Here is a 26,254-nt window from a genome sequence, read left to right on the forward strand (position 1 = left end):
CGGCTCAGCCCCTTCCGAGCCCTGTCCTGCTCTCCCGACGCCGAGCGGCAGGTTCTCCCGAAGCCAGCGCCGTGAACAGCGCCAGCCACCCTTCTCTTCGGCAGCGGGGCATGCCCCGGAACCTTTCCCGCTGTCAGCCGCCCACTGGCCTTTCCCCTCAGCGCCTCCCGGTCTGCGTCCGTCACCCCTTCACCCACTTCAGGACCGACCGTTACCGGTCACCTCAGCACCTAGCCCCTGCCTCCGTGCCGCTCAGCCGCCCTGTCATTCGCTGGCCGCGCCGTCCATCACGAGGTAGGCGGGGCTTGGCCCCCGGCCCAAGGACTGCCCAACCGGCTGAGTGGCGTCTGTTCTGCGCGGACCCTGCGCTTGCGCAAGGCGCCAGCGGCTCCCCCTCCTCTACCCCCATCCGCGCCTGCGCACTGAGTTCTCGGCCGCCTCCTCCTTGTAGCGGAAGTGGCGGGGCCGCTCCAGTTCCGCCTCGGCGTTGTTCGCTCTGGACAAAATGGCGAAGATCGCCAAGACCCACGAAGGTAAAAAGCCCGAAAAACACTTGCATTGGCGTTCCCCCCGTACCTGCCTGTTCGGCCGTTGTCCTTCGGTTGTGTTTCTCCCCGACCCCGGGTAGCGTCAGGCCCCGCTCCGCGGGCGGGGGCGGAGCGGGCTCACCCCGCGGCGGACGAGCTAGGCCTGTTTGTAATGGCGTCTCCGCTTGTGTCACCGCCATGCCCGGGCCGCCGCCTCCCGCTCGGGGGCTGCGGGGGCGGGGCTGCGGGACTGAACCTGACTAGAGAGGGGGGAGGCTCTCACTGTTCACGCGTGGTGGGAGCGGGTGCCGGATGCTAGGCCCTGGTGGGGGATGTGATGCGTGACCGTGTCGGTTAGCTTCGGGTTTGCTGACGGGGCGGGCGGCGGCGCAGCTGAGGCACGGGGCCCGGCCGGCACGAAGCCGAAGCTGAGCAGCGCTTCCACAGAAGGCCACCCGTGGGCCGCTTCTCGCCCCCGCGGCCTCGCCCCCCTTCCCCCCTTCTGACGGTCGCGTCGAGCCCGCGGCAAGCCCTCAGTAAAAATCGCCTGTCCGCCTCCTCGGTTTCGTATCACAGACGTTGATAACACACGTTTATTTTCCTGACCCAGCCCTTCGGCCTGGGTCCGCGGAAAACAGAGGAGGCCGGGGAGGGAGGGTGAACGGGTGTTGCCCGCTGGAAGCCAGCGTGGCCCGAGCTGTTACCAAGTTTCGCGTCGCCGCGGTGCTTACTGAGAAAAATGCCCCGAAGGAGAGGAAAAAGCAGTGTGAGGTCTTAAGCATCTCAACTGCCATTTTAGCACGGAGACTTCCTGCCGGCTGGGTGTTTTACGTAGGAAAACTGGTCTCTGAGCGGTTTAATGAGTGAGGGCTTTTATAGGCAGTATGTTATTCTCAGAGGTGCTATGTGGATGTGTTCACTAGCGCTTCCAGCTCTTTATAGCATGAATCAAAGCCGTGTTCTTGGACGATGCATGTGGCTTGCCCTGTTCTTAATTATCTTCAGGCAAGGAAGAATAGTTTTTAGAATTGTACTGCTTCTGTAGCTTTTGGTTTTGGGTTTTTACTCGTGTTTCTGTGTATGATGGGTGATCTGTGTTTTATGTTAATTTACATCCATAATCCACTAACCAAAAACTGCCTCTGGATAGTGGTTATACACTGTGAGGTAGGCAGGACATCCAGGTGTTCATTGCCTTTGGGAGTGGTTGGCTTTGCATTGGAAAAAAATTTCAAATGGAGAGGCATTATTTCCCCTGGAAGTGAGATTAAGATAGTCTTTAGCACTGCAGACCCAATTTGAGTTTATGGATGAAGAAAAGCTTAAACTATTGTCCTCAGTTGTTTGTTTGTTGTTTTTTTTTTTATTAATTTGTTTTTATTTTTTAGTATTTTAGAATTACAGAAATTATCTTGTCTTTTGTTTATATGCTGTGATATGCATAAGGCTTGTGTGAGATACTACCCAAGTGAGTGTTATGCATCACAGTGCTCTGCCTCTTATATTACCTAAAAAGCTGTTAATAAAAAAAAAAGTAAATTTTTTTTTTTTTTAGCTTAAATTGCTTATTTATTGAAGCAAATGATGGTTGAATTTAATGAAAATATCGACGTGCTTCCAGTTGCATGTGTTTTGATTAGTGTTGTATCAGAACAGATTTTAAGGTGAGGGTGTAGGTAGTTAAGTAAAAAACTATGTATAACTGGGTATGGTCATGTAGTGGTGTCTTTCCCAACATGGAGGTATTAGCTGAACAGTGATTATTTTTTTTGCTGAGTTCTATTCTATCTTACTTTCTTCTGTTGCTGACTGATTTTCCAAATTGTTTGTTACTAAATTGTCTTAGAAGATTTTCACATCTTTTTACTGTTTGTTAAATACTTGTTGATTGATACAAGACACAACTTGAAAGAGATCTCAAAACAGTTCGAGATTGTTTCGGTTATATAGCTTAAGGGGGAACTCTCTGTTTTAGGCTGAAAAGTAATGTTTTAAATGGCAGCTTTTAAAGCCTCGATAAATGCTTGAGTGTTGAATGCTGTCGAAAGTAGTTTTAAATTTGCATCAATTTTTTTGTGGCTCAGAAGAGAACAAAGAGATCCAAACATAATAGTGAGACATAACATGTATGAGAGTGCTAAAGTTGCTAGAAATAGAGTTGCACAGGGCAAGCTAAATGTGCAAAAATATGATAAGGCATGAAAACATAGAAGCTATTTATGCTGTAAAATACTGCTTCAGTATAGGGTCTCATTATTTCTTTTTTCATGTGAATAATTTCTTACAGTGCAAACGTTTCAAGTAGAATTACATGTATGGTAATGGAGTATATATTTTGAGAAATAGCTCACAGCTCATGAGAGCCTATTTTCAGTAACTTCAAATTAAAATATATTGACTTTAATAATATTCAACATCTATGGTATGTTCAAAATCAACTGTGCATGTTAAAGTTACTTCTTTTAAAATACCAAAGTATATTAAATCGTGTAAAGTACAGGGAAAAGGAATGATCACTAGGATATTATTTTCCCTCCCCCCCCTTTTTTTTTTAATCTCACTCCCTTTACTGTTCTGTCTTTGACTGAAGTTTCTGTTTATGTCCTGGTTGATTAAATCATCAAATACCTACTTTGCTTTACACAAAGTATTTTTAATATTTATGATTACTCTTTCTTAATTTGATTTGTATTTAAATGCTTTGTTAAATAGGGTGTGAGCTTTATCAAGAAGGTGCCAGTTAGCTCAAGGAAGGTAAACGCATCTTTAATGTTAAAATAGTCTTTTCCAGCTAAGTATGTGATGCTTTCTAAACTGGCAATCAGGCTACCTCTGGCTGCAAACCTTTTAGACTTTCTGGTTACAGCGGTTTTATGACATGTCAAATATATGCTCTCTTAAGAGTGCTTTATTTGAACTAGCACGTAGAGACTGCATGACATGAGTTGAAAATTTTGTTGGCCAGAAGTGGGGTTTTCTTAACCCTACAGACTCTATGCAGACTTTTTTTTTATGGTATGGATAACAGTGCAGGATTTGCTGTAAGAAAATGAGAATGCTCCTTAGTCTCTGAACAGTTGTAGTCATTGTAATTTAAAGGAGAAGGCCAATAATAAATGAGATCTGTACCTTTTCAGTAAATTTAGCTATTTTTAAAGTAAAATAAGAGAACAAGGCCTTAGTATGTAAAGTGTTGGTAAGAACTATTCATAGGAAAATATTTTTGAATTAATGCTTTTGCTGCAGAAATCCCACAATTGTTTTAATAGATTCTGTTGATGATGGTAGTGGTGAGAGTCCACGCACCAAGAAATCCCCGTGACCCATCCTGCATGGCAGGGTACTTACTGGTACTTTATTTGTCTGAGCTATATGCTCGGGTTGATTCGGTGGACGGATGATGGAAAGGCTTTTGTGTTGTAGGCAAGATCTGTAGGCTTTTCTTCTGTTGAAGTTGGTTACAGCTATGGATGTGCAATCAGAACTTAATATGCTACTAAAGAGTGTGTTGTTCTAGTAACTCCTCTGCATTCGGTGCTGGTAATGATGTCCTTGGCAGCAAGGGAAGCTTCAGGTATTCCCTTTCACCCCGGTGCTGCATTGCACCAGGCTGCAAGAGGAGTCAGGAACTTGATCTGCTCTTTGGAAGAAACAGAAATAACTAAAAAATATGTGAGAAAAGTATTTGAGTTGTATCAGTTCCGTAACCATGCCATAGGATGACTTCACAGAAATGGAATACTTTAGGATGACATTGGTAAACAGGGTATGTGTGGTATGCCTCTGAAGATGATCAGAGACCTCTGTGGGCAAGACAAGGATCCCTCATTTGGCAGTAGTTTCTTTCTGTTGCTTTTCTAGAAAGTAACATATTGGGGAGCAATGGGTCTCCAGTTCTGGACTCGCTGGAATCCCCTGTGCTGTGGAGGATTTTAGGGGGAGCTGAATGTACCTGGTGGCAGGATTCAGCAGGTGATCACAGCCAGCAGCGTAAGGCTTTTGTCAGGTTTCAGCTTCTCATGAGTTCAAGGCAGACACTGTGAGTTTCTGTAATGCAGAGGTGACTGTCCAAGTTACCCTGTTCTAGATACCTTCAAAAGTTTGATGGAAGCCCTTAGCTGATAAGGACAATCTTGCCGCAGACAGTTACTATGATGTATCTTCTATGCATGGGACTCTTGATGACTTTAGACGCATACTTCTGCTGTTCTTTCTTTCCCCACTAACCACTGCAGGAATTGCAGATTTGCTGTCAGGTTTACTGTGCTTAAAGTGAAGTCAGTGTTTCTAACTGGCAGTCCTGCAGGTTGTACATGAACACTTGATACTGCTGTTCTCACTCGTAGCTGTATAGCAAAGATTTGTCAGGCAAAACCACATGTTCGGTTACCTCCATAGAAAACGTGCCTTTGTACAGTAGGCTTACAGTGGGGTTTTTTTCTGCATTTGGCTTACAGTGTTTGGATTGGGGTTTTTTTTGGTTGGTTGGTTGGGGTTTTTTTGGGTTGTTTTTTTTTTTTTTAATTAGTGGCAGTTTGTGATAAAGGGACAGAGCCTTGACTTTTAAATCTTGATGTTTACAGGGCTGACAGTTTAAACTTTTAAACTAGGCAATTCTGACTTGCAGTCTTTTAATCACACAGGAAAAAAAAACCCAACCAAAAATCACCAACCGACATACCTCCTTTATGTCTCAGGTCCAATATTTGGATTAGCAGTAATCTTGCCAATTTAAGATTAGAATACTTTTTTTTTTTTTTAAATTTTTGCCAGATTTGTTAGCAGATGATGTAGTATAGTGTCTTTTGCAAGATATTTCAGTGGGAAAACCTTGTGAAATTTATTCATCTTGAAAAAGAGAAATGAGCAACAATAGTAAAAAAATAGTGAATAGTCAAGACTTAAGATTATTTGTGAATAGAATTTCCTGTAGCTTTTGTAAATTAGCAAATTTCTCTCAAGTTAATGTAGCAGGCAATACCAGTTCAGATGGGAGAGGGTGAATCACGGGATTGTTTAGGTTGGGAGGGACTTTTGAGACCATATAGTCCAAGCCACCTGCTAAAGCATGATCTTTGGTATTCCTTCAGCCACGAAATGCAACTCTTGGGTATTTGTTTTGCCATGAAAATAATTGTTTGATCTACTGAAATTCACATTGTATGGGTAATTGTCTTTACATATCTATTGAATTAAGTAAAATTCAGAGGGAAACAATAATAATAATTTATGGGGTTAGCTGTGTCTTAATATGCCTACATCACAGTTACATTTGTTGAAGACAGCTGGGTTATTGTAACTTGCTTCCTTGTTTTCTGGGCTAACAAGTTAATGTTCTTTCTGAAAGTACCAAAATTCTAAGGTCAAAGATGGCCATCAGAGTTGATTAGACTTAGACCCTGATGGTTAAAAGAATGACAAAGCTCCCATTTGTCCTATTTGAAGGGTCAGCTTTTGTTATCCAGAATAGTAGACTCTTCAAAATGGTGGTGCAGGCAGGAATAGTCACAGGAATAGTTAGTTGTAAATAGAATCACCTCAGAATCACAGAATCACCTAGGTTGGAAGGGACCTTTTAAGATCATCTAGTCCAACCGATTAAACAAAAAAAAAAAAAAAAACAAAAAAACCACCACTAACCACCAAACCCAACAAAAAAAAACCAAACAAAAAAACACACACAAAACACCACCCAACACTAATCCATATCCCTGAGCACCATGTCAGCTCCTCTCTTGAATACCTCCAGGGATGGTGCCTCAACCACTTTCCTGGGCAGCCCATTCCAATGTCTGACAACCCTTTCAGTAAAGAAATATTTCCTAATATCTAACCTGAACTTCCCCTGGCGCAACTTGAAGCCATTGCCCCTTGTCCTATCATCTGTAACTTGGGAGAAGAGACCGACCCCCGCCTCTCTACAGCCTCCTTTCAGGTACTTGTAGAGAGCGATAAGGTCTCCCCTCAGTCTCCTCTTCCCCAGACTGAACAACCCCAGCTCCCTCAGCCTCATATAAATAAATAACAAATAAATAACATTTAAGCTGCCAGAGTGAAAAGAAACTGGTCCTAACTTTTTTTTTTTTTCCTAACTTGGTATCCAGTGGCATATTAGAGTTGGTTTTGTTTGTTTTTTGTTCAAAGATAATACAGCTTTGCAATATGTTAGATAACACAATACTATGTTGTTTTATTAAGTGTTCTCAGATTTGGCAACTCACGCAGTAGAGTTCAAAATCTTTTGAACAGATTTGTTTAAATTGGCAAAATTGCTTTGTTAACTGGTGACAATATTTTGAAAGGCTTTTTTAATGAGGATTACATTAACGCTTTCTCAACTAATGTAGTGTTGAGAAATATTACTGTGATGTAAATTACCTTCTCTGCTATATGTGTTGGAAGGTGAGATACGTTAACAGTGGGTTTGAATGCTTTGCTTTAGGCCATAATGGAAGTAGTCTGTGCTGGATAATATTAAAACTTAAAGAAAAGCTGCTTATAAATGTAATTTTATAGTTTTATATATCATATTTGTTTATTTCATTAGAGATAATCTTTGAAATTGGATGAAAAACTCAGTTGGCTGTACGTAGTAATGTCAGTATTACATTTGGTGTGTATGTGTGAAAAAGACCTGATTTTTTTGTGTGTGTGTGTCTTTACCCCAGATATTGAAGCACAGATACGAGAAATTCAAGGAAAAAAGCCTGCTCTTGATGAAGCACAAGGAGTAGGCCTTGATTCCACAGGATATTATGATCAAGAAATTTATGGTGGCAGTGACAGCAGGTTTGCTGGATATGTCACTTCTATTGCAGCAACTGAATTGGAAGATGTAAGTTATTTTATTTATTTGTTTCTTTAGGGCATGCATTCTAAGTATTTTGCAATTAATTTTGAGTAATTTTTAATAGCAATTGCAGCAGTAGAAGCAGTTATTGTCATTAAAGCCATACTGGACCAAATATGTCTTATCCAGGAAGCTCATAAGTTCTAAATCTGACTTGTACTTCATGAATTGTGCTTTGAAAGTCATGTAGGCCCTAGCAGAAGGCAAAAAGTTGTGGCCTGGTACTTAATCAGTCTTAGCCTTGACTAGAATAATTCAATTTGTTCTGTTGTTTTCTGTTGATGAAAAATTATGGGGGGGGGGGGGAATCTAATTAGACTTGGGCCAACAAGCTTAAGTGACTGTTTTAAGATTTCTATTTCATTTCAAATTTCAGAGTGATTTTTAAGAATTGGCTTTTCCACTGTTACTGTGTTCTCCCTACGTATCCCTACTTGTAAGCTTAATTTATGTTAATTTCTAGTTTAAACATTTGACCACACCTTCAGTTGCAGGAGCAGCAGAAACTACAGTTCTGACCATAAATACATAGGCAGCTAGACGTTACATGGAGAGAATTATATTTTTAGGAGGAAGGAAAATTGTTGCGTTCAGTTTAGTACTAATTGATACTTTTTTTAGTGATGTGCTATGTGTCATTTTTAGACTTCTAAGATTTCCTTAATTAAAAATTTCCTTTGCAGGGTGTCACTGAAATCACGTCAAAGTTTTAAGAGCGGTTTTTCTTTTGGGTTGCAGTAAATTATTGCACAGAAATGGCTTCTAATATGAGGAAATAGCAAAAGCGTCTTCACGCTCTGAGTACTTTTTATTGCCATTGTGATTGAGGTGGAATAACTAAATTAGCATTAATATATTTTTGAATTTTTCACTATTATTGAAGCTTTTTTTATAGGGTTATTTATTGAAGTTTTGTTCTGTGCCTGGTTGGCTTTTAAGAAAAAATGGCTTGAATTTCTGTGCACTAGTTTTCACGTGCCAACTAGTGCTAATACAAAATACAGACTTTTTGTATAACTAATGTAGACAGTGTAATTGATTAAATGTAGCCTATTGCAGAATACTTGATTCTTGCAGAGAAAAAGGTATCTTTGGTGACGTGGATAGGTTTATCTGATTGAGCAGCTATATGAAAAAGCTTGCTAAAATTTGGAATTAAGTATTCTAGTTGTCCATTTTCATCTTTTCTATGACCACAGTGTGTTAATTTGACATTATTTTATCTAAATGTAATAGCAACATGACAAATTTGCTGTATCTTTTTACTGACAGGATGATGATGACTACCCTTCTACAAGTTTGCTTGGCCAGAAGAAGCCGGGGTACCATGCTCCAGTGGCATTGCTTAATGACATACCACAATCTACCGAACAGGTACATCTTAATTTAAGGCACAATAAAATACTGTTGTAGGTGTTAGGGGAAAAACCTGTTAAAGTTTTTCGAGATCAGGTCTTGTCTTCTGGACATACAAGATGTACGTAAAGAGCTATGGTATTTTAATTTTGTTGTAAGCTTGTTACTGCTTTAGTTAGAATTCTACCGTGTGATAAAAATTGACCCTTCTGCATGTAAAGGTAATATGGGCAATATGCATTAAACTATTTAAAACATTTTTTTTGATAGGTCAGGTATTTCAAAAATGAAAATAACTGGAAAATTTAATGTCCTTAATACTTCTGTTTCTGTAAAGAAAATGTAATGACTTAGGTTTTGTATTCCTGGAGCATTTTTCTGTGAAATTTAAAAGCATAGGAAATAGCATTAAGTCCCTCTGCAAAAAGAAGGGGGAATTTTGACAGCATGAAATGCTTCGGTAACAAGTGAATAAACTTGTTAACTTCTGGCAAAAATTTTCTTTTTTATTTCATAAGAAATTCAGTGTTAAAAAAAAAAATCAAGTTAGAGAAGTAAAATTTATATTAGCATAGTGTTTTGACATTCCTTCATAATTGAGGTTAAAAATAAGGTACGCCTTTTTAGTAATACTGGAAATGAATACAGGCTTATGGTCACCAGACACTTTTCATGTTGTTCTTCGTACATATGTGACTAACAAACTTTTTTCGGTTTTTAGTATGATCCTTTTGCAGAACACCGTCCTCAAAAGATTGCAGATCGGGAAGATGAGTACAAAAAGCACAGGCGGATGATGATAATTTCCCCTGAGCGTCTTGATCCCTTTGCAGATGGTAATTTATTTTGACTTTTCTATACCCTTTATGAAATTTGTTGTCTTTAATTGTCTTTAGCCCTTTGATTTCTGTTGGCATGCTTATAAACTTAGTTTTGTTTTAAACATCCCCTTTTCATAGAGATTTGGTTGAAAACCTAGATGCCATATTTTTCATCTTTATAATACAAGTTTTCTTTCCAGGTAGAAGGACAAGAAAATAATGAGCCATTGCCATAGAAACACAAAGGGTTAAAGGTTTCTCTTTTCATTTTGTTTTGGGTTGTGCATTATACTTTGAACAACTTGTGTATTGAGTGCTCAAATTCTTTCAGTACCTTGAAAGTTTTCATTCCGAGTCATAAGATTTGCAGGGTTACTGCTTTTGAAATGCTAGTTCTCAAAATAGAGCACCTAATTCTTACCATCCTATGTAAACTAAGGTGGTATAGCTAAAAGAAACAAAAGCATATATAAGACCTTGATACTATTTATAGTTCAAGTCTGTTCTGATAATTTTAGAATGCAAGTCAGGAAAAGGGGTATTAGTGGGTCTGACAGAAGCTTTCGTGAGGTGAGTGAGTTTCACGTGTGGCAATAAGGTGCCTGTTGGCTTAAAATTGGTAGCTATTTTGCAGGTTTTACAAATGAGAATTTCAGCCTGCATGAATTAATAGGGATATTAATTATTTTACTTGCTTAATTGTAATTGATATAAACATGTATTGTCAGAATTCACAGGCCCATACTAACTGTCCTTAATTTCTTTCCTACAGCAGTACTGCTATATGCCAGTCCTGTCTGCATTCTTAAGGGTGCAGTTCAACACATCCTGTGTAGATTATGGTGAAAAAGTATTCCAAAGGAAAGTCCTATCAAAGCTAGTGTCAGAATGACACAGCCAATTGGGCAATGATCTTCAGCATAGAAATGTTTAAGAAGTTTATTTTTTTCCCTAAATTATACTGCTATACCACTTGTATAGCAAATCCGCACATTTTTCTTAAAGAAAAGTGTTTTTCTTGACAAGTCTCGTTTGTATAAAGTTGGGCTTCTTGTAAAGTATTTAAAAGTTTAATTAACGCAAGATACACAGCATAAAACAACATATGGTATACAAAACCCATTACCTGTGAGTATCATTGTGGTGGTGTATGTACTGTATTGCCTTCAGCTCCAAATCACAGTCGTACCTTGAGAAGAGAAGAGGGGGAAAGTGTCATTAAACATTTTTTGGGGGATTTTTGGTTTGGTTCTTTTTTTTAATGAAGCCCTTTTACAATATGATAGTAGAAGATCTGGGAGACATGTCCAAATTTGTCAAACTTATAAATGGGTCTTTATGCTAAAACATTTTAAGCATTACTTAGGTATGCAGTAGTTATTTATAGTCAGATAAAAACTAGGATTTAACAGCTTGCACAAGGTAATGTTTTGAATATAAATATCTTTCCAAAGTGTTACTAATGGTAAAGAGATAATTTTCTAGGCTTCTATTCTGCTGCTTGAAGTCAGAACTGCTGATGGAGACAAAGGCACGAAAGTGTACGTATTCCGGATTAGCAACCCAGGAACCCATCACTTCTGAAGACTCTTAACTGTGTTGTCATTTTATCATTTATATCGGCTTTAAAATATTTCTTTGGAACTGCAGTAGTTATGTTTGTGTTCAAACAGGTTAAATTGATCAGCAAACTGAATAAACGTAAGATACATGTAATTCTTAAAATTTTCAATCAAAAAGTAAAATTAAATGATCATGGAATAATATAATATTAGAGCAGGACAATAGAAAAGTCAATAGTTTCTGCTTATCCTGTACTCATTGTGCTCCATTCCTGTTGCTGTTCTCTTCCATAGGAGGGAAGACACCAGATCCTAAAATGAATGCCAGAACATACATGGATGTTATGCGTGAGCAGCATTTAACAAAAGAAGAGGTGAGTGGAGGTTTTTCCACTTGAACTTAGTTTCATTTTACAGCCTTTGCAAGCATGTTAAGAAAGTGGGAATGGAAACTCTTGTTTACTTTCTGTCTTGAGTTAGAAGTCCTTTTCTTTGGAAAGTTTTGTTCTTCACATGTTGAAAGTCAGTATAATTTAAAGATGAAATTTTTGAAAAAACATCTATATAATACCTAAACAATGGAGGGAGAAATAGTCTCAAAATATTTTAATCTGGATCTTTTTATAGCACTTGGACTTTTTGTTGTTAATTTTCATTTAGAGGATGAGAGTCAAAAACTGAATACTGCTCAGTGACTGTTAGTGTCCGAGATGCCTGGTTTTGTGAGCTCTATGTAAAGGGAATCCAGGGAAGTTTTAAAAGGGTTTTGTTGAAGCACATAAAACAGATGTTGCAGTACTAAGAACTGGTATCATGTTGACATTTTGTTTTAAATATATTAAAAAAGTATGTGCTTTATTCATGGCTATTAAAAATTAATTTTAATAGGTAAGAAGATATTGGTAATACAATCAAATTTCTTGCATCATACCTACAGTGCCATCTTGCTAATTGGAACAAGATCTTGTAGTTTCAGGAGATTTACTTTGATTTACCCTACTTGACTTTCCTTAATTGAGGAATTAGTTCATAATTTTGATAATGGATGTATTGATAAGTGAAAAACAGTCTGGGTTAGTGTGCTATTTTAACAATGTAATCTCAGAATTTTAAACTGAATTTCAGTGCTTTTTTATGTTGTGGGATATAACTCATGAACAGATGTGGAATGATTTTAAGGCATACCTGTAGGTGACAGAAACTGACAGTATTCAAAATTCTCTGTGTTGTTTTAATGGCTTTTACAAAAAATCAATTTAAAAACAGCTTCTCCAAACACATAGCTGCTCTGTCAGTACAGAAGAATTTAAAAAGAGAATGAACTTAAAACTAAAACAGTAGCTAATTGCATGTTGTTTGAGCAAAACCTCAAAATATAGCACAAAAAGATATGATACAGCTGTAAAATCTCTTTTAAAGGTGTAATCAGAAGAGGCCTTAAGAAATCTGTTTCTTATATTTACCTTTTTGTGCCCTTGAATAGAGGGAAATTAGGCAACAACTAGCTGAAAAAGCTAAAGCTGGAGAGCTTAAAGTCGTCAATGGAGCTGCATCTCAGCCACCTTCAAAACGCAAACGGCGTTGGGATCAGACAGCTGATCAGACTCCTGGTGCAACACCGAAAAAATTATCCAGTTGGGATCAAGCCGAGGTAATAATCCTAGTGCTCATCATCTTATCTAGACAAGATATTATTAATGCTAATTCTGTTGAATTTCAGAGGTTTCTTACTCTACTACAAAAGAGTATCTAGCAGTCTTCTACAGTATATTTAAGAGGTATTAATGCTTTCGATTTTGTTTTGTATAGACTCCTGGACATACACCATCTCTGCGATGGGATGAAACTCCAGGCCGTGCAAAGGGTAGTGAAACTCCTGGTGCCACCCCAGGCTCAAAAATATGGGATCCGACTCCCAGTCATACACCAGCAGGAGCTGCAACACCCGGGCGGGACACACCCGGTCATGCAACACCAGGCCACGGAGGTGCCACTTCCAGTGCACGTAAAAATCGATGGGATGAAACACCTAAAACAGAAAGAGGTATTTATGGTGAACTGGAAAGGACATAATAAGTTCTGAATGGTTAATTGTATAGGATTTTTTCGCCTTAAGTAAACTGTAGAGTCAGAAGTCGGGCAACAAGTAATTGTATTCTGACATCTAGTGGTTGGTGTGAAGTGGTGGTTTTGTCTTGAGTTGGTAGCATTGAGTTCTGCCTGTTAGCTTAACTCACATCTGTGAAAGCACCTTGGCTCAAAAATCCAATCAAAGTTTTGTGATATATGTAGTGACTGCTGCAGGTTGGGATTTTAATGGGTAAAGGAGCTCACAAAAAATTGCTTTTTTTGTGTGTGGTGGTTTTGAATGTTGAATTTTTTTGAAGCGGTTAGCATTAAAACAAATTTTGGAAGCATTTTCTCACCTGCCTAATTTGAATTAGGCTCATGTGTTAGAGAACAAGGAAACAACATTGTTCCTTAATGTTCTTATCAAGGGAGTATGTGGAGTACTTTGTCCAATTTCTAGAGTATCTGAGTTCTTTTGTATTTTTTAGAATTTTTTCTATTTATGTGAAGATTCAGCAAGAAGATGACATGCCTTTTTCAATAGATGAAGTTCTCTAGATGTTCTTAGTGTAATGCCTGTGTTTTTCCAGGGTTGACCAAAGGAATCTTTACTTTTTGTCTAGTGTATTTGTTTATTTGATACTTTTTGACTTGTGTAGAAGTGAGAATGAAATACTGAAAATTGATCTGGATATTGATATTATGGTTGGAGTATATACCATTCAGCTTTCTGTAAAAATTGTTTTGTTTATCCATAGATACTCCGGGACACGGCAGTGGATGGGCTGAGACACCTCGCACAGATAGAGGTGGTGACTCCATTGGTGAGACACCAACCCCAGGAGCGAGTAAAAGAAAGTCACGATGGGATGAAACACCGGCTAGCCAGATGGGTGGCAGCACTCCTGTTCTGACACCTGGCAAAACACCCATTGGTACACCAGCTATGAACATGGCAACTCCTACACCAGGTAAGCCCAGTCCATTCTCTAAGGTTTCACTTTCCTTTGTGGAAATGAAGCATTTATCTTACGTTGTATTTTCAAATACACTTCTGCCTAGCATGTTCTCCTGTCTGTATGAAAGCATTTTTAATGCCCACAGCAACTCAGTTCTGGAGGGGAATCGAGACTAAGGTTATATGTCTTCCTGTTCAATTGGTATAAAAATGATAAAAGGGTCTCTAAAATTTTGATACCTTGATGGCTACAGATTTCAAGTGCTATGGAATCTTTGGCTTAAGAAAGCACTTTAAGGTTAAGTAAACAAATCATCTCCTTCTGCATACAGAAGATTATTTTTTTTAATAATTTTTTAAAAATTTGAAATAGGTCATATCATGAGCATGACTCCGGAACAGCTGCAGGCTTGGCGTTGGGAAAGGGAAATTGATGAGAGAAACAGACCACTTTCTGATGAAGAATTGGATGCTATGTTTCCAGAAGGATATAAGGTAACTCATCTGGATTAAAATACGGAAGACCATGGTGTGTTGTGGGGGGTTTTTTTCTGCCAGGGAATATTGTGGGGGTTTTTTTAATTATTTTTTCTATATATATTTTAAACCAAGTTTTCCCAGTAGTGGTGTTTCACATTAAGTAGTGATTATTGATTGTAGATGTTTGTTCGATTCGGTTACTGATTTATTGTAAATTCATTAGAAAAGAAGAGCTAAATGTGATCTCAAAGGCCAGTTGTTATTCTGCTTCTCAATATTGGGAATGCCTGTCAAAGCCAGAAATGAACTCTGGATGCACTGATAAAAATATTAAGTCCAGATCTAGAAAAACATAGAAGTTACAAATTCTAAGTCAGCAAGTACGCTGTGTTGATACAGATATTTAAGTGCTTCTTTAATACTTTGTAAAGAGACTTCAAAGTCTATTCAAGCTTTCAGCAATGGAAGTGAGCTTTCTTCTGAAATATCATCAGTACAGGATAAGCATGAATACAAAATGTCATGGTGAATTAATTTGTATTGCTGTGAACACGGGATCTAAAGTATTCAATTAACACTGGCACAAATCCCCAAACAAGTAAAATGGAAGACACAAGTTTCATAATGTTTTGTATTTGATGCCCTCCTCTCTTTGTATATGTTGTGATAAGATAAATTTTGTTCTTTCTTCTGTAGGTTCTTCCCCCACCAGCTGGTTACGTACCTATTCGCACTCCAGCTCGTAAGCTTACAGCAACTCCAACACCTTTGGGTGGTATGACTGGGTTCCACATGCAGACAGAAGACCGCACTATGAAGAGTGTTAATGACCAGCCATCTGGCAATCTTCCATTCCTAAAACCAGATGATATCCAATACTTTGATAAACTGCTGGTAAGTGAGATTTCACTCATGCTGATTAAAGTTTCCTGGTTTCTTTTGAAAATGTAGGAATGCCTATATATTTATCTGGAATTATTTGTAGGTTGACGTTGATGAATCAACTCTGAGTCCTGAAGAACAGAAGGAAAGAAAAATAATGAAATTGCTTCTGAAAATAAAGAATGGCACACCTCCCATGAGAAAGGTAAGATGAATTGTCAGGTACGTTTCTGTAACTTCATTTTCCAAAAATCTGCATTTGTTTTCAGTTTGTTTTAGTTTTCCAGGGGATTCTCCTTAAGATAATCTCCTAAACTTGGATGTCTCTTTAGTGCTTTCTTCCTCATCTACATCTGTGCGGCTTTTCGTTTGTCGCTCAATCTAATTTAGTATTGCTGCTCTTTGTACAGTAGTGTCAGTCACTTAATACTCTATGGCTTATATATTATTTTTTTTACAATTACGAGAAATGAGATTTATAGTGCTTCCTGCTTACAGGGCCTTGTAATTTTCTAGATTTTGCTCCTTCTACTTAAATTAGCAGTGTAGCTCTTAGTGAAGTTTCAGCCTTATCCATTATGCAATATGTTACTAGTCTTTTCTGCAGAGTTTCACTCTAAATTGGCCAGAGCACTAAGCTGCCTAGATGCAAGTTAAGTGCTGTTTAAGCTACTTTTCGGGTGGAGCCATTCTTAATATTAGACCAGAAGCATGTTTTTCTTGAAAATTGAATATCTGGAAGCTAACATTAGGGTGTTTCTCTTCACACATTTGTTTTTAAACAGATCAGCATAAAATTGTTTAAAGTAGTTTTGGAGTGGTAGGAGCAAGTATTTTGAAGCCTGTGGTTACAGTGAATTACTTTTAACTTGGTTAATTGTCTATCTGTTTTGTAATTGTTCAGTGTTGTTTTCTTAGTTTAACTGATAAACTTTTTGGTTTTGTTTAGGCTGCGTTGCGACAGATTACTGATAAAGCTCGTGAATTTGGAGCAGGGCCGTTGTTTAATCAGATTCTGCCTCTGCTGATGTCACCAACGCTTGAAGATCAGGAGCGTCACTTGCTTGTCAAAGTCATCGACAGAATTCTTTACAAACTGGATGACTTGGTCCGACCATATGTACACAAGGTCTGTCACAGTTTACTATTTCATCTTTTATTTCCTTTTTCTGATCATTGCTGGGAGAAGTGTATATTTTATTTGCATATCAGAAGGGGACGGTACTATGGTTTTTTGACATAATTTGCTTTCATATTTCTTCTTAAGCCAAACTTTAAGTTCTTGTAGTGTGACTGAAGTGTGGGCTTTGTAGTATTAAGGCATGATGTAAAAATGTTATATGCACACTTGGGGGTGGGAAGGGAATCTTATCTGATCTAGGTGGTATCTGCGGGCCAGGTCCTTTAGAGACAAAGAGCTGTAAAAACAGCATAACGGATTTAAATTTTTTTCCAGTCGTCATAAAGCTTTCAGCTTGGATCCAGGCAATCATCTCTGTTTCATGGAATCTAGCGGGGCCAGAAATACTACTAAAAGTATTAATGAAAGGAAATATTAATTTATTCATCTTTTTCAGATCCTTGTTGTCATTGAACCACTGCTGATTGATGAAGACTACTATGCTAGAGTGGAAGGCAGAGAAATTATCTCAAACTTGGCTAAGGTAAAGTTCCATCCTTCATTAAGGCACCGAATTAGCTTATATATAGCTGCACATTTATAGGCATGGCAGAAGAATTAACTGTGCTGTTCATAAATCCAATTGGTATGTTTTTGTTTCAGGCTGCTGGCTTGGCAACAATGATTTCCACAATGCGACCTGATATTGATAACATGGATGAATATGTGCGAAATACAACAGCTCGAGCCTTTGCTGTCGTTGCGTCTGCTTTGGGCATTCCTTCTCTGTTACCCTTCTTGAAAGCTGTCTGTAAAAGCAAAAAGTCCTGGCAGGCTCGACACACTGGCATCAAGATTGTTCAGCAGATTGCTATTCTTATGGGTTGTGCTATCTTGCCTCATCTTAGGAGCTTGGTTGAAATTATTGAACATGGTAAGTTCTGCTTTCCCAGGCAAAGATTTTTTTTTTTTTTTTTAATTCACTTTATATTTGGGAAACTTCTCATACACCAGTGAGGCACAGTGATAGTAAGGTCCTTGTTTTATGTGTTCTTTTGGCTCTGAGAAACAGTTCAGCTGACTCTGAAAGAGGAATAGTGGTTCAATTTTCCTGAAAATAAGTTAATCCTTTTTATACTGCCCCTCTATTTTTGCTTTTTTGAACATAAGTCAGAAGAAGTGGTCTTAAACACTGTTGTCTTGCAGGTCTGGTGGATGAGCAGCAGAAAGTTCGCACCATCAGTGCTTTGGCTATTGCTGCTTTGGCTGAGGCAGCTACTCCCTATGGCATTGAGTCATTTGATTCTGTTCTGAAGCCCTTATGGAAGGGTATACGTCAACACAGAGGAAAGGTATATCTAGAGTACTTTCTTTAGTTTGAACTGAAATGGATGTGTATCTTCTGTAACTAATTAGAGACATGTTTCTGCATTTAAATAGGGTTTGGCTGCCTTTTTGAAGGCTATTGGTTACCTGATTCCGCTCATGGATGCTGAGTATGCAAACTATTATACCAGGGAAGTCATGCTAATCCTTATCAGAGAGTTTCAGTCTCCTGATGAAGAGATGAAAAAGATTGTGTTGAAGGTATGTCAGAAGGGTTGTTTAGCATTAATATTGAATATATCTGTTTTTCCTTCTCTTAAAAAAACCCAAACCAAAACAAAAAATCCAACCCTAAAACCCAAACCCTACACAGTATTAAAATGGTTCATTTTTATTTCCTATCAGGTGGTAAAGCAGTGTTGTGGTACGGATGGTGTTGAAGCAAACTACATTAAAACAGAAATCTTGCCACCTTTCTTCAAACACTTCTGGCAGCACAGAATGGCATTGGACAGAAGAAATTACAGACAGGTATTTTGGTTTTTTTACTTGGAAGATTACTTACAGTAAAAATTCACATTAGAATGTTCATTCAGGCTAGGTGTTTAATTTTTTCTTGTATGTCCTGAAACTGAATTTTGTTTGGAGTAGCGGTTTAGAAGTGCATAGCTAGAAGATTCACAGGTTCTTAGGAGGCTATCAAGACATTTTACATCTGTGAATATGAGTCTACATCAGTTTTAAGGTGGGGTAGTTCACCTCATTTTCGTTGTTTAAAACATTGGATGATTTCTAAAGGTGAAAACAGTTGTTCGTAGTGGGCTTAACATGCATTGATGTTGTTTCTCCTCTTCAGACTGGGGATATTTTCAAGATGCAGAAAGTAGATTTTAACAATGCTTGCTTACTTAACTTTTGTATATTTCAGTTGGTTGATACAACTGTGGAGCTGGCAAATAAAGTTGGAGCAGCAGAAATCATTTCTAGAATTGTGGATGATCTGAAAGATGAGGCTGAGCAGTACAGAAAAATGGTCATGGAAACAATTGAGAAGATAATGGGAAATCTGGGGGCAGCGGACATTGATCATAAACTGGAAGAACAACTTATTGATGGTATCTTGTACGCCTTTCAGGAACAGACCACAGAGGTATGGCCAAGGGTGTTTCGTATTTGGTTCACTTTAATTGTAAGCTAGCTCACTGTTAGTTATACAGAAACGTATGCATCTAAATAGATCTTTAGAATGCTTTTTTAGATGGCAGTGCTCTAATCAATGAACTCCAGAAACAAACTCTGGAAAGTTAGGATTTTAATAGTAATTTTAGATTATGTGAAGTTTAATTTAAGTGTAGTGTTGTTGGTCTAATTTTCTTTCGTTGTTTTTACACTCAGGATTCTGTGATGCTGAATGGTTTTGGCACAGTGGTTAATGCTCTGGGCAAAAGAGTTAAACCCTACTTGCCACAAATCTGTGGTACAGTTCTGTGGCGTTTGAACAACAAATCAGCTAAAGTTCGGCAGCAGGCTGCTGACCTGATCTCTCGTACTGCAGTTGTCATGAAGACTTGTCAAGAGGTATTGTATTAACCTCTCCTGCCAAATTTACTGTTTTATGTCATAGTAATGAAAGGGGGAAAAATTAACTTCTAAATCTTTTTACTTGGTTGTAGGAAAAACTGATGGGACACTTGGGTGTTGTGTTGTATGAGTACCTGGGTGAAGAATATCCTGAAGTACTGGGCAGCATACTCGGAGCACTTAAGGCTATTGTGAATGTTATAGGTATGTTTATGTATTGATAACATGGCTGTTCAAGAGCCAAATGAAAAGGCATTATAAAACTAAATACACCTCTTTGAATTCAATAGGTATGCACAAGATGACACCACCAATCAAAGATCTGCTGCCGCGGCTTACACCTATTTTGAAGAACAGACATGAGAAAGTACAGGAAAACTGTATTGATCTTGTTGGGCGCATTGCAGACAGGTAAGCTGACTAATGGTGAAATATTTGACCCTCTGTATGGGCCGTTATTGTAGCAAAAGCTAAAATTGAGTATCAGGTTTTGCATCTGGGTATTTATTGTCGTATCTCTTGTTATTTCTTAAGTTGTGCATAAAGCTTAAGATGAGATATTTAGCATACGGTCTGTTGAATCTATTACAATTATATTATTTTGCTAACAGTTTGTAAGACGTATGTTGTCCCATTTATGCAAACTTAGAATGCACACAGTATAATAAATTTTGAGTACACTGTTAACCAGTGAAGATCTAATGTTAACAGATACCTAATGAAGTAAGTTGCTTAAGCAGTTGATACCAAATGAATAGGTGCTGCAATTTTTGTAGTTTTAGTTAAAAACTTCCAACATCATTGAAGAGGTAACTCACTTTATTCTCTTTCAGAGGTGCCGAATATGTTTCTGCCAGAGAATGGATGAGGATCTGCTTTGAACTGCTTGAATTATTAAAAGCTCACAAGAAAGCTATCCGAAGAGCCACAGTGAACACTTTTGGTTATATTGCGAAAGCTATTGGGTAAGTTGGTGTAATACTAATCTGCTTCTACACGCGGTAGCCTAACGGAGTGAAGATTGTGAGTTTTCTGGTGAGAAATATTCAGACTTGTCTACATTTAGCGTGGTAAATACGTAGACTTGATTTTACTAATTTTTTAGAAGAATACAGTCACCTATGTTTCATTAACATAGGGTGCTGCGCTTTTGAACTGAAATTGTAGACTAGCAAGGTTACAATTTTGTTGTAAGGACTGTTTATTTCATGAATTTTTGATACTGTGATAGGCATTCAGACCCTCTCTATATTCTTTGGAGAAATAGCAGATTGTGGAATGAAGCACAATTCCCATCTTTGTACATATTCTTAAATAAGTGACCGATTACTGACTTAATGTAGATAACAGCAGGCAACCAAGGAATTCCATAACAGTGCATATCAATACAGGACATTGCCAGTTCTGAAGGGTATGGTTTTATACAAGTTTGTAATTACCTGTGGAATCAGAGTAATAGTCAGGGAGGCTAATGCTGTCCTCCAGAGCTCACAAGAGGAAGAACAGAAGGCAGGAAAAAAGCTAAGTCTACAGAAAGTAAAAAATGTTGGTTATGAATATAAGATCATGCAGTTGCTTAAGCTGTTTTACAGTTTTGGGGTTTATGTTGTTTTGTTTCCCAGTTATCTAAACTTTTTTTTTTTTTTTTAAGGGCTAAGCCATGTTTTCTGCCACTTGCTGTTTGAAACTCAACTAATTTTAATCAAATTCTCACTTGAATCTATTGACATGGATGTGCGTGTTATCTCTTCCAGACCTCACGATGTATTGGCTACATTGCTAAACAACTTGAAAGTACAGGAAAGGCAGAACAGAGTATGTACTACAGTAGCAATTGCTATTGTAGCTGAAACATGCTCACCGTTCACAGTGCTGCCTGCACTCATGAATGAATACAGAGTTCCAGAACTGAACGTTCAGAATGGTGTGTTAAAATCTCTTTCTTTCCTGTTTGAATACATTGGAGAGATGGGAAAAGATTACATTTATGCTGTTACACCATTGCTTGAAGATGCTTTAATGGACAGGTGAGTGCACTTCTTTCTATCTATGGTACAGTTAACCATAGTCATATATTTTAAGTATATAGCTGAGTCTTAGGGATAGCGAATATGCATATTGTCCTTGTTTGCTAAAGATGTCAAGTGACCAGCATAATTTGGAAGGCATTGACTGCAAATAATTCAGATTATATACTCCTATTTTACTAATACTTTTGAAGATTAAAATGATACAAGCATCTTAAGTGAGTCAAGACTTCTTACGTTCAGACTGCTTTCTATTGTTAGTATTGCTGTGGAATTAGAGCTCAGTAATTTGTCAGAAAACTCCTGTCTCTTTTCAATTTACTGATTTTTTTTTTTTTTTTTTTTGTTACTCTGCCTCTTGCTGTCAGTATATAAGAGTTAAAAGCACATGTTAGTCCTTTAAAAAAGTGTTACTGAAATATAATGTTGCATGGCCAATCGTGTTGCTTCTAAGTATAATTTATTAACAGCCCATTGTTCTCTTTGCAGGGATCTTGTACACAGACAAACAGCCAGTGCCGTGGTGCAGCATATGTCTCTTGGTGTTTATGGGTTTGGCTGTGAAGATTCTCTTAATCATTTGTTAAATTACGTATGGCCTAACGTGTTTGAAACCTCTCCTCACGTCATTCAGGCTGTCATGGGGGCTCTGGAGGGCCTCAGAGTTGCTATTGGTCCTTGCAGGATGTTGCAGTATTGTTTACAGGTATGTCCTTGTGTGTGCTGGGATAGCAGAGACAGCAATTATCAGGCAGGATTTCTTTCCAGGGGGAGACAAAAAAGTCAACTGAAGATGATTTCCAGCTAAGGAAAAAGTATGGCTTTTTGTCGCTCCAAAGTATTCTTTAAACATGGCATTCAGTAACAGGAACTTTGATAATTGAAATATGCAATAAACAGAGATTTTGCTATAATGAGACAGCTGATTACATTGAGGAACTTGCATAGAAGTAGCAGATAACTTAAAATTGCTAAAATAGCTTGGTACTCTGACTCGTTAAATGACAGTGTCTCACAAATTTTGAGGACACTAGTGACTGGGGAATAAGTTAATAGTGCAAGGGTTATGAGAACAACTAACAAGTGAGATAAATGAGAGGATAGACTTAAATGAACATTATTTGTCGTTAGCCAAGAAAAACAGTAAGATTTATAAACTGTGTAAGAGTGAAGCACTAGAAAACAGTGCTTTGATCGGAATTTATACAATTGCATCAACGCTAGTCAGCTTCTATGAAGGCTGAGGTGTAAAATCTGAAGGCTCCTTTTCTGTGTAATTGCCTGTGACAGTTCTTGCTGTGTTGGCTATAGAATCTAAACTAACATAGAACGATAGAATGGTTACAGTTGGAAGGGACCTTAAAGATCATTGAGTTCCAACCTCCCTCCCATGGCAAGTGGGAAGCGAGGTTGAATGTCATGCAGATCAATGTAGAGAAGACGTGACAGCATTTTATTATTTGCAGATACGGAATTCCACTGTGTGGGTTTTTTTTATGTGGGGTGACTCAGTGTAAAGATACTGACATCAGTAGGACAGTGAAAGAAGTCTCTTGCACAGTGGTTTGTTTTTTTTTTTTTTTGCAAATACTACTTGTATATTCTTAATATGTAGAATTCTTTTTCTAGAGCTTTCACATTCTGCTCATTTTTTTTAGGTTTAATAATAGTTTATCTAATGTATTCTTACCTGGCTCTCCCTGCACAAATCACAGTTAGTAGAACCGAAGATAAGACTCAGTTTCAACCAAATACACCGCAGCAGGTTTTAATTTTTATTTTAAAAGAATGCCAGAGTAGAAATAAATTCAGTGAAATTTCTCCCTGCAGACAAAAAGATAAGAAGCTGTCTCTACATAATACTTCGTTACTACTTGCTAGTTTAAGATAGTCATAAAAATTGGGAACGACACATTTAGCATAGTGTTAGTTACTATAGTTGCTTTTTAAAATGCTTATTGTGCAAACCTTGATTAAATTCAATAACAGACGTTTAGACTTTAAGCTTTTATTAAATTCTGTTCTGTTTTGTTTTCTAGGGTTTGTTTCACCCTGCCAGGAAAGTCAGAGATGTTTATTGGAAGATTTATAATTCGATCTACATCGGATCACAGGATGCTCTGATAGCACATTATCCAAGAATTTATAACGATGAAAAGAACACCTATATTCGTTACGAACTTGATTACATCTTATAATCTTCTTGTTCAATTGTTTGTGTTTAATGCACAGCTGTTCTTCAATTAAACGCTTCACATTTGATGATGTAAAATTTTAAAATATTGGAGATCAGTATAGAGCTGGTCAGAGGCAGAGCTAGGTATCCAGTAGCATGATTTTTTAAATACGTCCTTGTTTTTTGATGTTAAACAGTTAAAGCCAGTAGTGACCAAGAAAACAGTGATTACAATGTACTGGAGGGATTTTGTTTCGGATTCATCTTTATGAAGATTTAGATTTCATTCCTTGTGTTTAAAGGGGAAGTTTATTTGAGAAATAAACATTTGTGTATAAAAACTAATTTGTGTGTGGTTTTTGGACAGAGGGGCTTGTCAAACGAGTCCCTTTGGATTAAGTATTTGTTCATGTAATAAATAGGTGGCATAAAACATTTTAATCCTTTTTGTCATCCCCTAGCTTTTGAATAAATAAGAAAAACTTACAAACTGTAGTTAATGTGTGTATCTTTGTAATGCAATATCACAGCTGTAGTCTGGCTGATGGTTGTAGTAGTGGCCGTTTATTTCCATGGAAAGAGCAGTTTAATTGTTGCTTCTTGTTACTGCTTCACCCACAGTATCGTGGTTGTTGGGGATGGATTAGCTTGTTAAATTTTCAGAAATTTAGGAGTCTGTTGTAAATGGTATATGTAAAATCAGTTGTGCAAATTATGCGCATTGATCACACTAGTATGTCTTTTAGCACGTATGGCTATATAAAAAGCCAAATACTTTTTATAGGCTGTGCCATAATTACTCTAAAGAACTAGGGAAGTAATGTCCCCAGCACCCAAGATGGGGCAATTTCTAAGTGTGTATGTGACATAGGAAATGCTTCAGATTGAGATAAGAAAAGCATTTTATTTCCTCAGTTGCTTTTTTCCTTCTGTGTGTGTACTGAAAAAGGTCTTGATGTCTGACAGTAAACCACATAAAACACAAGGTTAAATCATGGTATTATACATTATCGTATGTTTATAAGATAACAAAAGGTAGTTTGCTGTCAGGCATGTTGTTCTGAGAGTCCTTGATTCAAGTTGAGTGATTAAGTTCCATCTTGCGAAGTTCAGTGCAATGTTGTTTTACATAAATGCGAGATTCTTTAGCTGTTCAGCATATAAGAACGTTGCACCCTACCTTTCAAGGCCTAAGTTTTTCATAGGGGCTTAGGGTGGCGCAACAACAACTTGGGACCCTTTTGTTCATGAAGGTACTAATTTGTTAGGGAATGAAAAAAAGTGACTTTTCAGCAGTGTGCTTTATTCTAAAATTTGTTAGGTGAAAACAGCTGGAATTTCTTGAAGTCTTTATTGCTGAACTGTTCCCTTGGAGAGTAACGTGTATTCTAGTCTATTTCTAGTGCTTTCTCATTTAATAATATTGTTTGTATTTCAGATGGCTTGCCATCTTCGTTTCTTCAGTAGTTCTGCAAGATAAGACCAAGCGAGTGCCAATAGAGAGGTTGGAGGGCCAAAAAACCCAGAGTTTTGAGAGACTAGCCAAAAGAGAGCTCTGAAACAGGTAGGAATGGGTGATGGCTCATGACTTCTAGATGCGTTTCAGCAAAATAGTTACTTTATAAGCAAGGAAAATGGGAAAAAAATTTCTAGTAAGATGGAGGGGAGCAACTTCAGCTTGTTCTCATTTTTGTATCTTTCAAGCTCATCACTTTAATTCTCAAAAGTATTTTCATAAACCCTTTTGAGGAAGATGCAAACCATTTTACTTCTTTCCTGGGAAAGGGGAAGGAGATCTGTTTGATGAAACAGAATTGTACATAAAACTGTGATTTTCATCTTTGGGTTTTTTGGCTCTCCAGAGTATCTGGTACAAAATCGGGTTTGAAACAGCAGTATTGAAGCTCAATTCTTTATATGCGGTGTCATCAGTAGGCCTCTTTTTTCCTTCCTGATGCTTCCATGGATCTGTGGAGCTCTTGCCTAAAAAGGCCATCTCTGGATCATGCACTGTTAGATGTGACTTTCTAGGAGCCTACAGCAGCTCTTAAGGAACTTTGCCTGTGTTGTTTAGCAACCACACCAAGTTTTAGTTAACACAGGCAGATTAAGAGGACAATATCTAAGAATACTAATAAGGGCAAAAAGTTTTGGGGAAGGAAGTAAAGTAAGTATCTAAATTTACTAACATGACATCTGTCCATCTGTAGACAAGCATTTTTCTTTCCCACTACAAATTAAAATAATTAATGAACGGGAAAGTTTTACTCTGAGGTTGTGGCTGGTGCTCCCCTGCAGGCTTCTGATTCTAGACAACTGAAGACAAAGTGTTTAATGAATGGAAAGATTGGGTCACTGCTATTTAAATGTCATTAATAAATAACTGTGCCATTAATATAAAAATATACTAGACTAAGTGAACAAAAGATCTACTTCTGCTGCTTTTCTGCTCGTTTATAAAATGGGAAACGTGCCATGGCTTGGCAACTGAGAAGTTAACCTTGCTACAGAATTACTG

At 37.9% G+C, this 26,254-nt stretch overlaps 1 protein-coding gene across 2 annotated transcripts; it reads left to right on the forward strand.

The window, feature by feature from the left end:
* The first annotated feature begins 478 nt into the window (after positions 1-478).
* Positions 479-24,230, forward strand: SF3B1 (splicing factor 3b subunit 1). 2 transcript variants are annotated; one of them, XM_074145250.1, is made up of 25 exons: positions 479-533; positions 7,196-7,362; positions 8,650-8,751; positions 9,455-9,569; positions 11,411-11,490; positions 12,600-12,767; positions 12,926-13,160; positions 13,945-14,157; positions 14,518-14,639; positions 15,321-15,518; positions 15,610-15,711; positions 16,456-16,635; positions 17,084-17,170; positions 17,290-17,560; positions 17,833-17,978; positions 18,067-18,213; positions 18,358-18,483; positions 18,881-19,102; positions 19,348-19,530; positions 19,626-19,737; positions 19,824-19,944; positions 20,367-20,498; positions 21,288-21,560; positions 22,050-22,266; positions 23,600-24,230. In XM_074145250.1, exons 1-25 carry the CDS (start codon positions 506-508, stop codon positions 23,756-23,758), a joined length of 3,906 nt encoding a protein of 1,301 aa, XP_074001351.1. In that variant the 5' UTR covers positions 479-505; the 3' UTR covers positions 23,759-24,230. The 2 variants fall into 2 exon arrangements, with proteins under 2 accessions (XP_074001351.1, XP_074001352.1); XM_074145251.1 differs by lacking the exons at positions 11,411-11,490; positions 12,600-12,767; positions 12,926-13,160; ... (16 more) ...; positions 22,050-22,266; positions 23,600-24,230 and adding an exon at positions 11,040-11,059 and having other exon boundaries at positions 506-533.
* Positions 24,231-26,254: the final 2,024 nt, after the last annotated feature.

The sequence above is a fragment of the Numenius arquata genome, chromosome 3, assembly GCF_964106895.1.
Source record: "Numenius arquata chromosome 3, bNumArq3.hap1.1, whole genome shotgun sequence".
NCBI classification, from domain to species: domain Eukaryota; kingdom Metazoa; phylum Chordata; class Aves; order Charadriiformes; family Scolopacidae; genus Numenius; species Numenius arquata.

What these genes read in the sequence shown, in the direction of transcription:
- SF3B1 (XM_074145250.1), top strand. Translation starts at nt 506, where the DNA reads ATGGCGAAGATCGCCAAGACCCACGAAG. An exon ending in TTATCTCAAACTTGGCTAAG is followed by an intron (nt 17,171 to 17,289) that starts GTAAAGTTCCAT and finishes TTTTTGTTTCAG; the next exon opens with GCTGCTGGCTTGGCAACAAT. An exon ending in GAAGATGCTTTAATGGACAG is followed by an intron (nt 21,561 to 22,049) that starts GTGAGTGCACTT and finishes TTCTCTTTGCAG; the next exon opens with GGATCTTGTACACAGACAAA.